The 17,594-nt window shown below is 42.8% G+C and overlaps 1 protein-coding gene across 3 annotated transcripts in view; it reads left to right on the top strand.

Annotated features, from left to right (window-relative positions):
* The window catches only part of AGAP2 (ArfGAP with GTPase domain, ankyrin repeat and PH domain 2), a 466,034-nt gene that overhangs the window by 420,729 nt on the left and 27,711 nt on the right, over positions 1 to 17,594 (top strand). For all 3 annotated transcript variants that reach the window (XM_073613744.1, XM_073613742.1, XM_073613743.1), the window contains 2 exons: positions 6,614 to 6,704; positions 14,286 to 14,508. In XM_073613744.1, coding sequence (XP_073469845.1) covers positions 6,614 to 6,704; positions 14,286 to 14,508 — 314 coding nt within the window. The remainder of the gene's footprint in view (positions 1 to 6,613; positions 6,705 to 14,285; positions 14,509 to 17,594) is intronic.

The following is a 17,594-nucleotide window of genomic DNA, read 5'->3' on the forward strand; positions in this document are numbered from 1 at the left end:
CATGCACTCTGAAGGAATGGCCCACGTGTGATGTCATCACGGAAGTGACATCATCGCGGCTCTGGCCAATCACAGCACCCGGAAGAAGCTCTGGGAAAGATGTCGGCCATGACAGTGGTATGCAGGGACCACTGAAACAGCTTTGTTTTAAGGTAAGTATTTCATAATGAGCTAGTATGCAATGCATACTAGCTCATTATGCCTTTGTCCTGCAGGTTTTTTTTTTTTTTTGAGAATTTTTTTCAGAGGTTTACAACCTCTTTAAGAATAGCCACCCCCCTATTTCAAGGGACCAAAAGTAATTGGGCAACTGAATCAAAGGCTTTTTCATGGCCAAGGGCTACTCCTTCATTATTTCTTCATCAATTAAGCAGGTAAAAGGTCTGGAGTTGATTCTAAGTGTGGTATTTGCATTTTGAATCTATTGCTGTGAACCTACATCATGCGTTCAAAGGAGCTGCCCGTGCAAGTGGAACAGTCCATTGTAAGGTTCCAAAAATGAAACAAATCCATCAGAGAGATAGCAGCAACATTAGGAGTGGCCAAATAAATAGTTTGGTACATTCTGGGGAAAGAAGAACGCACTGGTGAGCTCAGCAACATAAAAAGGACTGGACATCCACGGAAGGCAACAGTGGTGGATGATCGAAGGATCCTCTCTATGGTAAAGGAAAACCCATTCACAACATCCAGACAATTTAAGGACACTCTCCAGGAGGTGGGAGTATCATTGTCAAAGTCTACAATCAAGAGAAGACTTCACAACAGCAAATACAGAGGGTTCACCACAAGGTTCAAACCATTCATAAGCCTGAAGAATAGAAAAGCCAGATTAGACTTTGCCAAAAAACATCTAAAAAAGCCAGACCAGTTCTGGAAAAGCATTCTTTGGATGGATGAAACTAAGATTAATCTGTACCAGAATGATGGGAAGAAAAAGGTGTGAAGAAGGCTTGGAACAGCTCATGATCCAAAGCACATAACGTCATCTATAAAACATGATGGAGGCAGTGATGGTATGGGCATGCATGGCTTCCAGTGGCACTGGGTCATTGGTGTTTATTTATTATGTGACAGAAGCAGCTGGATAAATTCTGCAGCGTTTAGAGATATACTGTCAGCCCAGATTCAGCCAAATGCAGCAAAGTTGATAGGACGGTCCTTCACAATACAGGTGGACAATGATCCAAAACACACTGCAAAAGCAACCCAGGAGCTTTTGAAGGAAAAGAAGTGGAATATTCTGCAATGGCCAAGTCAATCACCTGATCTCAACCCAATTGAGCATGCATTTCACTTACTAAAGGCTAAACCGAAGGCAGAAAAACCCACAAACAAAGAACAACCGAAGACAGCTGCAGTTACAGCCTGGCAAAGCATCAGAAAGGAGGAAATGCAGTCTTTGGTAATGTCCATGGGTTCCAGACTTCAGGCAGTCATTGCCAGTAAAGGATTCTCAACAAAATATTAAAAATTAACATTTTATTTATGATTATATTAATTTGTCCAATTACATCTGAGCCCCTGAAAATGGTGTATAAAAATGCTTGCAGTTCCTAAAATTTGAACTTGATATTTATGTTCATCCCCTTGAATTAAAGCTGGAAATCTGCACTTCAAATTCATTTGGATTGTTTCGTTTTAATGTTATTCTGGTGGCATACACAGCCAAAAGTATGAAAATTGTGCCTGTGCCTTGAAAAAGTATTCACACCCTTTGAAATTTTTCACATTTTGTGATGTTACAACCAAAAACGTAAATGTATTTTATTGGGATTTTATGTGAACGACCAACACAATGTGGCACACAATTGTGAAGTGGAGGAAATATGATAAATGGTCTTCTTTATTTTTTTTTACAAATAAATGTCTGAAAATTGTGGCATGCATTTGTATTCAGCCCCCTTTACTCTGATACTCCTAACCAAAATCTAGTGGAACCAATTGGCTTCAGAACTCACCTAATTAGTAAATAGTGTCCACCTGTGTGTAATCTAATAAGAGAACCTTAGTGAACAAAAGGTTCATGAAGACCAAGAAACACACCAGACAGGTCAGGGATAAAGTTGTGGAGAAGTTTAAAGCAGGGTTAGGTTCCCAAAAAGTATCCCAAGCTTTGAACATCTCACTGAGCAATGTTCAATCCATCATCCAAAAATTGAAAAGAGTATGGCACATCTGCAAACCTACCAAGACATGGCTGTCCACGTAAACGGACAGGCCGGGCAAGGAAAGCATTAATCAGAGAAGCAGCCAAGAGGCCCATGATAACTCTGGAGGAGCTGCAGAGATCCACAGCTCAGGTGGGAGACAACTATTAGTCAAGCACTCCACAAATCTGGCCTTTATGGAAGAGTGGCAAGAAGAAAGCCATTGTTGAAAGAAAGCCATAAGAAGTCCCGTTTGCAGTTTGTGAGAAGCCATGTGGGGGACACGGCAAACATGTGGAAGAAGGTGCTCTATTCAGATTAGACCAAAATTGAACCTTTTGGCCTAAAAGCAAAATGCTATGTGTGGCGGAAACCTAACACTGCACATCACCCTGAACATATCATCCCCACCGTGAAACATGATGGTGGCAGCATCATGTTGTGGGGATGCTTTTCTTCAGCAGGGACAGGGAAGCTGGTCAGAGTTGATGGGAAGATGGATGGAGCCATGGCAACCTTAGAACAAAACCTGTTTCAATGCCGTCGAGGAGACCCACACCATGGAGCAGTTTTCTTTGTACAAAGAGGAAAAGAGAGAAGTAGACAAATGGAAATGTTGGAAGGAGTTTAAAAAAACATGGAGTTATGCAGAAAAAATCAGGATTTAACTACCTACCAAATAGATCATAGGCATTGCACAAGGGTTAGGGGGGGAGAGGGGAGGGAAAAGGGAGGGAGATGGGAGGGAGGGGGGGTTATATATATGTATATGGTTTCTTTTTTTTTCACTTAGATATGTGAAACAGAGAGATTTATAAATAAAGATAAAATTTTAGAGAAGGGGAACTAAGGGCTGAGCCTCGTCAGGTGAGGTTAGGGTTTATATAATTATTTTCTTGTAAACCCCTGTTGTGTCCTTCCGTTGAAAACAAAATAGATACGCCACAGTGATGAAGAGATGAGAAGAGACATATATGAGCGAGAAAGCTGAATTAGTCTCTCTAGGAATTTTCTGAAGTGGCAAAAAAAAAAAGAAAAAAAAAAAAAAAAAGAACAAAACCTGTTTGAGTCTGCAAAAGACTTGAGACTGGGGCAGGCTTTCACCTTCAGCAGGACAACGACCCTAAACATACAGCCAGAACTACAATGGAATGGTTTAGATCAAAGCATGTTTATGTGTTCAGTCTAGACCTAAATCCAATTGAGAATCTGTGGCAAGACTTGAAAATTGCTGTTCACAGATGCTCTCCATCCAATCTGACAGAAATGAGCTATTTTGCAAAGAAGAGTTGGTAAAAAATTCACTCTCTAGATGTGCAAAGCTAGTAGAGACATACCTAAAAAGACTTGCAGCTGTAATTGCAGCAAAAGGTGGTTCTACAAAGTATTGACTCGGGGGGCTGAATACAAATGCATGCCACACTTTTCACATATTTATTTGTAAAGAATTTTGAAAAACATTTATCATTTTCCTTCCACTTCACAATTATGTGCCACTTTGTGTTGGTCTATCACATAAAATCCCAATAAAATACATTTACGTTGTTGGTTGTAACATGATAAAATGTGGAAAATTTCAAGGGGTGTGAATACTTTTTCAAGGCACTGTATAGGGAGCTAGAGAGGAGGTGGAATCCTTATGGGTAGAGCTCCAAAGGGATGAAGCTAAGGGGAAAATAATACTGGGAATATGCTATAGGCCCCCTAACCTGAGGGAGGAAGTGGAGACGGATCTCCTATCACAAATTGGATTAGCAGCAAGGATGGGAAGTGTTATCATAATGGGGGATTTTAATTATCCAGACATAGACTGGGCGGAGGGAACCGCGCATTCATTTAAGGCTCGCCAGTTCCTTAATGTCTTGCAGGACAATTTTATGGGTCAGATGGTAGACGCACCAACTAGAAATAAAACATTACTGGATCTACTGATTACCAACAATACAGACCTGATCACGGATGTGGAAATACGGGGCAATTTAGGTAACAGCGATCACAGGTCAATTAGTTTTAGTATAAATCACACAAATAGGAAACATGAAGGGAACACAAAGACATTGAATGTCAAAAGAGCCAACTTCCCTAAACTACAAACCTTGCTAAAAGGCATAAATTGGGATAAAATATTACGAACAAAGAATACGGAGGAGAGATGGGTTTGCTTTAAGAGCATATTAAATAAGGGCATTAGCCAATGTATCCCATTGGGTAATAAATTTAAAAGAACGAACAAAAATCCTGGATGGCTTAACTCCAATGTAAAAATGCATATAAAAGCAAAGGAGAAGGCCTTCAAAAAATACAAGGTTGAGGGATCATCCTCAGCATTCAGACTTTATAAAGAATGCAACAAGAAATGTAAGGGTGCAATTAGGATGGCTAAGATAGAACATGAAAGACACATAGCGGAGGAGAGCAAAAAAAATCCCAAGTAATTCTTTAAGTATGTAAACAGTAAAAAAGGGAGGATAGACCATATTGGCCCCAGAAAGAATGAGGAAGGACATCTGGTTACAAAGGATGGGGAGATGGCGAAGGTTTTGAATTTATTCTTCTCCTCAGTCTTCACGAGTGAATCGGGGGGCTTCAGTAACCAAAACTGCAGTGTTTATCCTCATGACACAACACAGGAAGCACCTCCATGGTTAACAGAGGACAGAATTAAAATTAGACTTGAGAAGCTTAACATTAATAAATCACCGGGACCAGATGGCTTGCATCCGAGGGTACTTAGGGAACTCAGTCAAGTGATTGCCAGACCGTTGTTCCTAATTTTTACAGACAGTCTATTGACTGGAATGGTACCAGCTGATTGGAGAAAAGCCAATGTAGCACCAATATTTAAAAAGGGCCCAAAATACATCCCTGGGAATTACAGACCAGTTAGCCTAACATCAATAGTATGTAAACTCTTGGAGGGGATGATAAGGGACTATATACAAGATTTTAGCAATAAGAACAATATCATTAGCAGTAATCAGCATGGATTCATGAAGAATCGTTCTTGCCAAACCAATCTATTAACCTTCTATGAGGAGGTGAGTTGCCATCTAGATAAAGGAAGGCCCGTAGATGTGATGTATCTGGATTTTGCAAAAGCATTTGACACAGTTCCCCATAAACGTTTACTGTACAAAATAAGGTCCGTTGGCATGGACCATAGGGTGAGTACATGGATTGAAAACTGGCTACAAGGGCGAGTTCAGAGGGTGGTGATAAATGGGGAGTACTCGGAATGGTCAGGGGTGGGTAGTGGGGTTCCCCAGGGTTCTGTGCTGGGACCAATCCTATTTAATTTGTTCATAAACGACCTGGAGGATGGGATAAACAGTTCAATCTCTGTATTTGCAGATGATACTAACCTAAGCAGGGCAATAACTTCTCCGCAGGATGTGGAAACCTTGCAAAAAGACTTGAACAAATTAATGGGGTGGGCGACTACATGGCAAATGAGGTTCAATGTAGAAAAATGTAAAATAATGCATTTGGGTGGCAAAAATATGAATGCAATCTATACACTGGGGGGAGAACCTCTGGGGGAATCTAGGATGGAAAAGGACCTGGGGGTCCTAGTAGATGATAGGCTCAGCAATGGCATGCAATGCCAAGCTGCTGCTAATAAAGCAAACAGAATATTGGCATGCATTAAAAGGGGGATCAACGCCAGAGATAAAACGATAATTCTCCCACTCTACAAGGCTCTGGTCCGGCCGCACCTGGAGTATGCTGTCCAGTTCTGGGCACCAGTCCTCAGGAAGGATGTACTGGAAATGGAGCGAGTACAAAGAAGGGCAACAAAGCTAATAAAGGGTCTGGAGGATCTTAGTTATGAGGAAAGGTTGCAAGCACTGAACTTATTCTCTCTGGAGAAGAGACGCTTGAGGGGGATATGATTTCAGTATACAAATACCGTACTGGTGACCCCACAATAGGGATAAAACTTTTTCGCAGAAGGGAGTTTAACAAGACTCATGGCCACTCATTAAAATTAGAAGAAAAGAGGTTTAACCTTAAACTACGTAGAGGGTTCTTTACTGTAAGAGCGGCAAGGATGTGGAATTCCCTTCCACAGGCGGTGGTCTCAGCGTGGAGCATTGATAACTTCAAGAAACTATTAGATAATCACCTGAATGACCGCAACATACAGGGATATACAATGTAATACTGACACATAATCACACATAGGTTGGACTTGATGGACTTGTGTCTTTTTCAACCTCACCTACTATGTAACTATGTAATCTAACTGTCGATTCATTTAAATGTCTTGTAAGACTATATAAGGTAAATAACTCTATTGTTTTTATATGTATACATCTTTTTCTGCTAGATATGTGACAAGTATTGAAGACGATGGTGACAAGTATTGAAAATGTTTTTGATAGTAAATATCACAGAATATGTAAAATGAATATGTTACTGTTCATTTATAAACTAAAACTTTTGTGTGCTTTTTTTTTAAGGCTCGCTTGGACAGTCAAAGTGAAGCTGTAGCCATCCAAGCTATCCGCAACGCAAAAGGGAATAATTTCTGCGTAGACTGCAATGCACCAAGTATGTATCATTCTCTTTACTTTTCAATACAGGGCATAGTAAAATGACACATCAGTTTACTTCAACATACAGTATGTTTGTTATTAAGGAAACATGCAGACCTTGCATTTTATTCTGGGTCAGTCACTCAAAGCACTGAAGGCAGGTGTTCAGCACGAAAGCCAGGCAATTGGCATTTTCAGAAGAAGACAACAATGGCAGCCTTCATAATTCTTTTAGTGCTGGTAGCTTTGTAATCACTGGCCCAAAAAAGGTATGTATTATTTTACATAGCTAACAATTGTTTATGAGGGTTTGAATATTAAATATGTTTAGACTAATAAATCTGATCTAAGGTTACCCACAGTAGATTACTGTTCATTACCAACTCTTTTAGGCTTGTAACAAGTTTTTCTGTTCCCTTGCCCTATCATGGTGTTTATGGTTATGCAGAGCTGTGGGTAGTATACATACAGAGCCCCTTGAATACAGAGAAGATGTGCAATATGTAACATACGCTACATCACAGGTGGCAAACACAAGGCCCGCGGGCCGAATCTGGCCCGCCAGGCCATGTCGTGTGGCCCGCACAGTGGCCGCCGGACGCCACCTCCTGTAATCACCAGCTGCTTTCCGCTCTCACGGAACAGGTCTCCTTGGCAACAGGAGTAAACACGCTCTCCTGCGCTCTCCTTCTCAGCCTCCCCAGTGGCGCTGTGTGTGTGCGTGTAGCTGAGCGCATGCGCTGTTGGTCCGGCAAAGCCTGTCAGTGGCAGAGGTACCTGATAGCTCCGGCGCCTGTGTGTTCTAATATACATCCAGCAGCTGTATCTTGAGGCTTTTGAGGACTTAGTGGCCATGAAAGCATTCTTGCAAATGCCATCAGGTAGGAGAGACTACAGATGTGAGGTTTGTTGTGGAAGGTGGAAGAGGGGAGGAGGGCTGTGGAGGTGTGTAGGAAGATGTGTTTAGAGGTGGGGGGATGGGGCAAAGTGCTGGGTGCAGAGATCAGAACCCAGAAGGAGATGTTGAAATGAGATGTTACAGCGCACCCCTGAACCCCTGCGCTCCGTACATATCGCACCCCTTGATCTGTGCACTCTGTACATATTGCACCCCTGAATCTGTGCACTCTGTACGTAGCGCACCCCTGAACCCCTGCACTCTGTACGTATTGCACCCCTTGATCTGTGCACTCTGTACATATTGCACCCCTGAATCTGTGCACTTTTTACGTAGCGCACCCCTGAACCCCTGCACTCTGTACGTATTGCACCCCTGAATCTGTGCACTCTGTACATAGTGCACCCCTGAACCCCTGCACTCTGTACGTAGCGCATCTCTGAACCCCTGCACTCTGTATATAGCGCACTTCTGAACCCCTGCACTCCGTACGTAGCGCACCTCTGAACCCCTGCACTCTGTATGTAGCGCACTTCTGAACCCCTGCACTATGTACGTAGCGCACCTCTGAACCCCTGCACTCTGTATGTAGCGCACCTCTGAACCCCTGCACTCTGTACGTATTGCACCCCTTGATCTGTGCACTCTGTACATATTGCACCCCTGAATCTGTGCACTCTGTACATAGCGCACCCCTGAGCCCCTGCACTCTGTACGTAGCGCACCTCTGAACCCCTGCACTCTGTATGTAGCGCACTTCTGAACCCCTGCACTCTGTACATAGCGCACCTCTGAACCCCTGCACTCTGTATGTAGCGCACTTCTGAACCCTTGCACTCTGTACGTAGCGCACCTCTGAACCCCTGCACTCTGTATGTAGCGCACTTCTGAACCCCTGCACTCTGTACGTAGCACACCTCTGAACCCCTGCACTCTGTACGTAGCGCACCTCTGAACCCCTGCACTCTGTACGTAGCGCACCTCTGAACCCCTGCACTCTGTATGTAGCGCACTTCTGAACCCCTGCGCTCTGTACGTAGCGCACCTCTGGACCCCTGCACTCTGTACGTAGCACACCTCTGGACCCCTGCACTCTGTACGTAGCACACCTGTGAACCGTGCACTCTGTTTGTAGCGCACCTCTGAACCCCTGCACTCTGTAAGTATTGAACCCCTTGATCTGTGCACTCTGTACATATTGCACCCCTGAATCTGTGCACTCTGTACGTAACGCAACCCTGCTCTCTGTATGTAGCGCACTGCTGAACCCTGAACTCTGTATTTAGCATAATCCTGACATAATCATGAGCCCCTGCACTCTGTACGTAGCGCACACCTGAATCCATGCACTCTGTATGTAGCGCACCCTTAAATCCGTGCTCTCTGTACGTAGTGCATGGCTCAACCCTGCTCTCTGCATGTAGCATAATCCTGACGTAATCCTGAACTCTGCACTCTGTACGTAGTGCGACCCAGATACAACCGGCCCTTTGAAGGCAACCGCACAGCTGATGCAGCCCGCAATGAAATTGAGTTTGACACCCCTGTTCTACATAGTTACATGGTTGAAAAAAGACACAAGTCCATCAAGTCCAACCTATGTGTAAAACCAGTTGTTTACATTATAAATGTACCTGCTTCTTGTCCAGAGTCTTCAGGCTGATGCAAACTCTGTTACACAATTTCGTGCACAGACATTCCCAGGTGGCACTATTGCACTATGAAGTCTACAAAACAGAAAATTGTATCAAATACTGTCATTTTCCTTTCCTGATGCCAATCCATGGCAGCATACATGTAATATAGCTCCGCCCCTATCTCCACCCACATGACCTGTTTAAATCTATAAAAGGAAAGCTAGAGCAACCTCCCCCATTCTCTGTACAAATAAGATAAAAAAGGGAGGGTTCGTATTCTGCCATGGATTGGTGTCAAGAAAGGAAAATTACAGTAAGTATTTGATATAATTTTCCGTTTTCCTGACGCCAACATGGCAGCATACATGTAATAAATAACTAGCTAAACAGGGAGGGCTAAAATGTATAATCAAACTGTATTACAACGGACATGTAAGCCTGGACCGTCATTCCGTCAAAGTCCATTGATGTGTGAGCCCCTGATCTTCCCTGTAGCACCTGAGGCAGGTGCGCCAACCAGCCTGCTGCTTTGCAGATGCCTCCATAGACATTTTGCATGCGCTGCTCGAACATAAAGATGTAAAAATGGGGGCGGTTTCTCTAGCTTTCTTTTTATAGATTTAAACAGGTCCTGTGGGTGGATATAGTATGTAAACTCTTGGAGGGGATGATAAGGGACTATATACAAGATTTTAGTAATAAGAACAATATCATTAGCAGTAATCAGCATGGATTCATGAAGAATCGTTCTTGCCAAACCAATCTATTAACCTTCTATGAGGAGGTGAGTTGCCATCTAGATAAAGGAAGGCCCGTAGACGTGGTGTATCTGGATTTTGCAAAAGCATTTGACACAGTTCCCCATAAACGTTTACTGTACAAAATAAGGTCCGTTGGCATGGACCATAGGGTGAGTACATGGATTGAAAACTGGCTACAAGGGCGTGTTCAGAGGGTGGTGATAAATGGGGAGTACTCAGAATGGTCAGGGGTGGGTAGTGGGGTTCCCCAGGGTTCTGTGCTGGGACCAATCTTATTTAATTTGTTTATAAACGACCTAGAGGATGGGATAAACAGTTCAATCTCTGTATTTGCAGACGATACTAAGCTAAGCAGGGCAATATCTTCTCCACAGGATGTGGAAACCTTGCAAAAAGACCTGAACAAATTAATGGGGTGGGCGACTACATGGCAAATGAGGTTCAATGTAGAAAAATGTAAAATAATGCATTTGGGTGGCAAAAATATGAATGCAATCTATACACTGGGGGGAGAACCTCTGAGGGAATCTAGGATGGAAAAGGACCTGGGGGTCCTAGTAGATGATAGGCTCAGCAATGGCATGCAGTGCCAAGCTGCTGCTAATAAAGCAAACAGAATATTGGCATGCATTAAAAGGGGGATCAACTCCAGAGATAAAATGATAATTCTCCCGCTCTACAAGACTCTGGTACGGCCGCACCTGGAGTATGCTGTCCAGTTCTGGGCACCAGTCCTCAGGAGGGATGTACTGGAAATGGAGCGAGTACAAAGAAGGGCAACAAAGCTAATAAAGGGTCTGGAGGATCTTAGTTATGAGGAAAGGTTGCGAGCGCTGAACTTATTCTCTCTGGAGAAGAGATGCTTGAGAGGGGATATGATTTCAATTTACAAATACTGTACTGGTGACCCCACAATAGGGATAAAACTTTTTCGCAGAAGAGAGTTTAATAAGACTCGTGGCCACTCATTACAATTAGAAGAAAAGAGGTTTAATATTAAACTACGTAGAGGGTTCTTTACTGTAAGAGCGGCAAGGATGTGGAATTCCCTTCCACAGGCGGTGGTCTCAGCGGGGAGCATTGATAGCTTCAAGAAACTATTAGATAATCACCTCAATGACCGCAACATACAGGGATATGTAATGTAATACTGATACATAATCACACACGTAGGTTGGACTTGATGGACTTGTGTCTTTTTTCAACCTCACCTACTATGTAACTATGATATAGGGCCGGAGCTATATCACATGTATGCTGCCATATTGGCGTCGGGAAAAAGTGTTTGGCCACATACTGTATGTCTTCCTAGCAAACCGTCCATTGCCTGATTATGGAAAAATACCAACACTAAAAATGATCAATGGATAATGTATGTTATATTTGTAGCAATAACTCACGGTGGAGCTGCTGATTTTTATCGGGCTGTTTCTGCCACCCATTACCTGTATTTTCACCACATCAGGAACCTAGAGTCCATATCGAGCTTTGCATCCACAACGTATGAACCAGTCACTTTAGTACTTTTTCCAATGCTTTAATGGGAGATAAACGAAAGAAGTAGCAGGAAAGAGGTAGAGAGGGAGTTTGAGGGAAGTTCAAATACCTTTTCTGTCTTTGATCTTTGAGTACTTGAATTTCTTAAGGACGAGTATTCCTTCAGTCCAAGATTGAATCTTTTGCCCACCCGCATAGGCCTCTCTCACTGACCTAGCAGCCGGAGCGTAGCACGAACAAGAAAAAAGTCTCTGCCACAGAAGAATAAAGTAACTGCACGATCTTCTGCCACAGGACGTAGTAGTTTTAGATGAACAGCAACACAGTACCAGAACCTTTAAGCCGACCTGGCAGTACTATGTGGTAGGTTGACTTAAGTTGCGTCCTCCAATTGAGTCACCAGGCCCCTCTCCAGACCAGTGCTCTGTATGATCCTTCCAAGACGGGTCCTCCCCTGGATTCTTCTCAATTGTCCGGCTTCTTCCCGCAGGACAGACAGCACAGGACCATCTCTGCAGAAGTAGTAGTAGGCCCCAGACTTCTGGTCCCACCCACACGCTGCAGCAACGCAGTCCTCCGGCCCGGAGGACCACGAGGTAGGACTCTTAGCACATACCTGTCAGCCAGGAGGGCCAGCAGGTGGAAAGAAAGAGACCAAGAAATATGGCGTCTGTCCCTTAAAAACCTCTTCCCAGAACGCACCGCAGGGGACAACCTCTGCCGAGTTACTTCTGGGAAAGAAGAGCACTTAATACACCTCAGTCTGTTGCTTTCCAGCTCCGGTCTGTAGTGACACCGACATCTACAGGCAACGGAGTGGAACTGCACGCAACACAACCAAGGCTGGAACAGAAGCTAATTTAGCCATAGATTAAATCTGAACTATGTACAGAACAGATGACCCACTAAATTTACACATAAGTGGTAGATTAAAAATCTACCAGCGCTACATATTTTTATAAGCACAATCTTCTTCATACATTTGTAAATATTTATGATATTGAGCCAGCTGGGAAATCTGGCATCCACAATTTCCACAATGCTCTCCCCTTTTTTTCCTTTTTCTTCTTCTGGTAGTTTCTTAACCTAAAATATTGATAATCCACTACTCTACTGGACTTGACCAACAGCATGGAAAATTAGCCCAAAAAAATCCTATTCATCCATAAAATTTGAAATGTTGGAAGTGTTTCAAATGCCATATATTTTAAATTGTTTACAATTCTTTACATTAAGTCTTTACTGCCTTAAAATTGAACTAATTTCTGATTGTATGAATGTGTCTTCCTAAAGCATAACTGTTGTGTCTAACCTTGCTTTTTGTTCTGAGGGCATTGTCAGCAATCCCCAAAATCCATAATTTTACAGTGGATGCCTGAAGAGAAGTAGAAGGGATATCTACCAATTAGGAAGCTTGTTCTGCTGACAACTGTCACAGATGTGATTTCAGTTAATTCCTGTTGCACCTCTTGGGACAGGAAATGCAAGTAAAGCTCTGTTAATGTGAACAACAATAGTAAAAGGTGCGGCAATCGTAAAAAGTGGGCTTTTGGGTATAGGGTTTGGTGGGGATATGTACTAGTACTTGTTTCTAAGTTTAGTTCATAGGTTTAGCTGGAAGCTCCCCATACATACATGTGGTCCATGTAGAATTCCTCGACGATAAGAAATGATGGAATCACCAACCCACTATTAAGTGTCCAGTATGGTCTTTATTTGACCTAGCAGTCAGTAAAGAAAACCAACACATTTTGGAGGCTACAAAAATCCCTGCTGTAGTTCTAAAGTTTGGATTGCTTTGAGTACTATTAGTGATATAATATGTGAAATATGAGAAATGTATATTTTTCATATAAGCTAGTGCTTTAACAGCAATTAAAAGCCAGACAGATGCTATGGTAATGTTTATATTTGTGATCGCTGTGATGGCCAATGTAGAATGGCAAATGTAAACAGTACTCTGATTGGGTAATGATAGTAAGATCATAGGCACTGTGTGGTCACTGGGTGTGTGAGGTTTTTAAAACTGTACTCCAGAACACCGTGCCCACCCATTTAAAGACATATGAGGGTAATAAAGTGGCATTTGTGTAAGCCACATTAAAAGCCCCTCTCCCTGCCAAATGGTATTTTTTTTAACAGAATTATACAGAACAGAACACAGTTCCATGAGGCACAAAAATATAAAAGTATAACTAAACAATCCAATATAGGTACACAGACGATCACAAAGTAGACATGGTTGTAGAGACGCACTAAACTTTCAGGTCTAAACAGCAATAGTATACCATAGAGAAGACAGATAAGACAACACATGGTCATAACTACCAATGGAGCTCCTAACAAGAGAGCAGCCCAACAAGAAGGGGAAGTGGGGTAGGAGAAAGAAGGGTGGAAAAGGAATTAAACAAAAGAGAAGGGGAAACAAAGGAGATGGGGAGGGAAAAGAATACAGTATTTATAAAATTTTATTTTGCATTGGTACATGTCCTGCCCTTTTTAACAAATCTTGCAAGTTGACCTTGAAAAAGGCCAGAAAAATTTTCGGGGTTCATGGACCTCCTGCTGGGTTCTCTGAACTTCTTGCAAGCCAAATTTTGCCTGCTTTGATCTTTCCTAGTTGCCAGCCAGTGGACCTGAGCTCTGTACCTCCATGCTAAAGCTTAACCTTGAGTTCGTGTTCATGTCTGCCTATTGACCAAATTTTCTAGTTCAGTTACGTAAAAAATTTATGGGAAAGCAATGAAAAAAAGTTAGAGGTACAATGTAGTGGTATCTTTTCTATAACATTCTTTGTCCACTAGATCCTACTTGGGCCAGCTTGAATCTGGGTGCCCTGATCTGCATTGAATGCTCAGGAATCCATCGGAATCTTGGAACACATTTGTCTCGAGTGCGCTCCTTGGATCTTGATGACTGGCCCCTTGAGCTGACTCTGGTCCTGACATATATTGGCAATGAAATGGCTAACAGCATCTGGGAGATGACAACTCAAGGTCGGACTAAGCCACATCCTGACTCTTCCAGGTAATGCATTTTTTCATTTAGAAAATTTATGCTACTTATTCTTCTGATTCTGTGGTAATTTTGTCTGTGTTTCTTAACCTTTTAGTGGAAGTAAATACTTTAGTAAATCATTATGTTGAAGACATAAACAATATCCAATCCTAAACAAGCTTTAAAGTGTTGCCAGTCCCCATGAAGAATGTAAAATATTGGAGAATTAATAAAACTGCGATAAAAATTCAATCTTTTCTAAGCATATTTTTGTTTGAACTTTTCTTTTTAAGTGATTTGTACAATGTGTTCAGTTGTCATAAATAGGTATAAATTAAAATGTTTTCTCCATATAATAGCCATATAAAAGAAATAGCCATATAAAAGAAATTCAAGAAATGTAACTACCTCTAGTTAATACATACAGTATCTCACAACCCTCACATTTTTGTAAATACTTTATTATATCTTTTCATGTGACAACACTGAAGGAATAACACTTTGCTACAATGTAAAGTAGTGAGTGTACAGTTTGTATAACAGTGTAAATTTGCTGTCCCCTCAAAATAACTCAACACACAGCCATTAATGTCTAAATCGCTGGCAAAAAAAGTGAGTACACCCCTAAGTGAAAATGTCCAAATTTGCCCAAAGTGTCAATATTTTGTGGGTCCACCATTATTTCCCAGTACTGCCTTAACCCTCTTGGGCATGTAGTTCACCAGAGCTTCACAGGTTGCCTCTGGAATCCCCTTCCACTCCTCCATGACGACATCAGGAAGCTGGTGGATGTTAGAGACCTTGCGCTCCTCCACCTTCCGTTTGAGGATGTCCCACAGATGCTCAGTAGGGTTTAGGTCTGGAGACATGCTTGGCCAGTCCAGCACATTTACCCTCAGCTTCTTTAGCAAGGCAGTGGTCTTTTGGAGGTGTGTTTGGGGTCGTTATCATGCTGGAATACTGCCCTGTGGCCCAGTCTTCAAAAGGAGGGGATCATGCTCTGCTTCAGTATGTCACAGCACATGTTGACATTCATGGTTCCCTCAATGAACTGTAGCTCCCCAGTGCCGGCAGCACTCATGCAGCCCCAGACCATGACACTCCCACCACCATGCTTGAGTGTAGGCAAGACACACTTGTCTTTGTACTCCTCACCTGGTTGCTGCCACACACGCTTGACACCATCTGAACCAAATACGTTTATCTCATCAGACCACAGGACATGGTTCCAGTAATCCATGTCCTTAGTCTGCTTGTCTTCAGCAAACTGTTTCAGAGTCTTGGCAATCTTCTTATAGCCTGGGCCATCTTTATGTAGAGCAACAATTCTTATATTTCAGATCCTCAGAGAGTTCTTTGCCATGAGGTGCCATGTTGAACTTCCAGTGATCAGTATGAGAGAGTGAGAGTGATAACACCAGATTTAACACACCTGCTCCCCATTCACACCTGAGACCTTGTAACACTAAGGAGTCAAATGACACCAGGGAGGGAAAATGGCTAATTGGGCCCAATTTGGACATTTTCACTTAGGGGTGTACTCGCTTATGTTGCCAGCGGTTTAGACATTATTGGCTGTGCGTTGAGTTATTTTGAGGGGACAGCAAATTTACACTGTTATACAAGCTGTATACAAGCACTCACAAATTTACATTTTAGCAAAGTGTAATTTCCTCAGTGTTGTCACTTGAAAAGATATAACAAAATATTTACAAAAATGTGAGGGGTGTACTCACTTTTGTGAGATACTGTATGTGTGTACAAACTATTTAAAAAGACTGCAAGCACATAAAAATATGTATTGAAAAATCCTAGTTGAAAATATACAGTGAGCACCTAACTTTCTGTTTGAGCAGACAGATCAGTGACTACGCTGTACCCAAACTCCAAACAATGTTGTCAGCCCTGCCCAATTGTCTTTTCTAGGCTAAAGAACACCTTCACTGTTCTCATCCCCATAACATAAGGGGAGATGTTCTGTAGTCCAGAAGGGGAAAATAGGTAGGGTTTATAACATTGATTGGGATTTTAGTGAAGCAGAACTGACTGCATGTTACGAGGGAGCCCGTTAAAATAATATTCTTGATAGGATTACCATATCTAGCACCCCCTCCTGACCCCCAGCATCGGGGAGGGCTGATATTTCACCTCAGGGTGCTGGTTCTTAGGCATGGTGGGTGTGGATGGTTGCAGTAAAGATGGTAAAGATGCAGTAAAGAAAACAAAACAGCCAGGTACACAGCAACAGCTGTCTCCTATAGCAACCAAAAACTCACAACGACCTGCAGGGTTTCTGTAGATGGGTCCCTCTTGATGCGTTCCCAATCTGTACACAGTCCCTGGCTCATGAAGGGTAACCTCTGGTACTTCATCTCAGAACTCCATCCTTCTCCTCATGCCTCCAGGCAACAAAAGGCTCTCTCTCTGGCAGAGCCTCGAGCACATAGCCAGGGCTTGACTCCAGGTCCCAATGCAGCTGTTCCTTGCACATCCACATCAGACCAATGTCTGGGTGGGAGGACCTTGATCACCTGACTTTCCCAAAATATATACTCTCTCCCAGCATGCTCAATGACCTGAAACTCCTACTGATTGATTGAAAGAGATACTACATTGGTGTGCAGTCATGTTGGAACAGGAAGGGGCCATCCCCAAACTGTTCCTACAAAGTTGGAAGCATGAAATTGTTCAAAATGTCTTGGTATGCTGACGCCTTAAAAGTTCCATTGACTGGAACTAGGGGGTCAACCCCTACCCCTGAAAAACAACCCCACACCATAATCCCCCCTCCATGAAATGATTTGGACCAGTGCACAAAGCAAGGTCCATAAAGACATGGATGAGAGAGTTTGGGGTGGAGGAACATGACTGACCTGCACAGAGTCCTTACCTCAACCCGATAGAACACCTTTGGAATGAATTAGAGCACAGACCATGAGCCAGGCCTTCTCGCCCACATCAGTGCCTGACCTCACAAATGTGCTTCTGGAAGAATGGTCAAACATTCCCATAGACACACTCCTAAACCTTGTGGACAGCCTTCCCGGAAGAATTGAAGCTGTTATAGCTGCAAAGGGTGGGCAAACTCAATATTGAACCCATTGACGAAGACTGGA

Source organism: Aquarana catesbeiana, linkage group LG02, assembly GCF_042186555.1.
Source record: "Aquarana catesbeiana isolate 2022-GZ linkage group LG02, ASM4218655v1, whole genome shotgun sequence".
Lineage (NCBI taxonomy): Eukaryota > Metazoa > Chordata > Amphibia > Anura > Ranidae > Aquarana > Aquarana catesbeiana.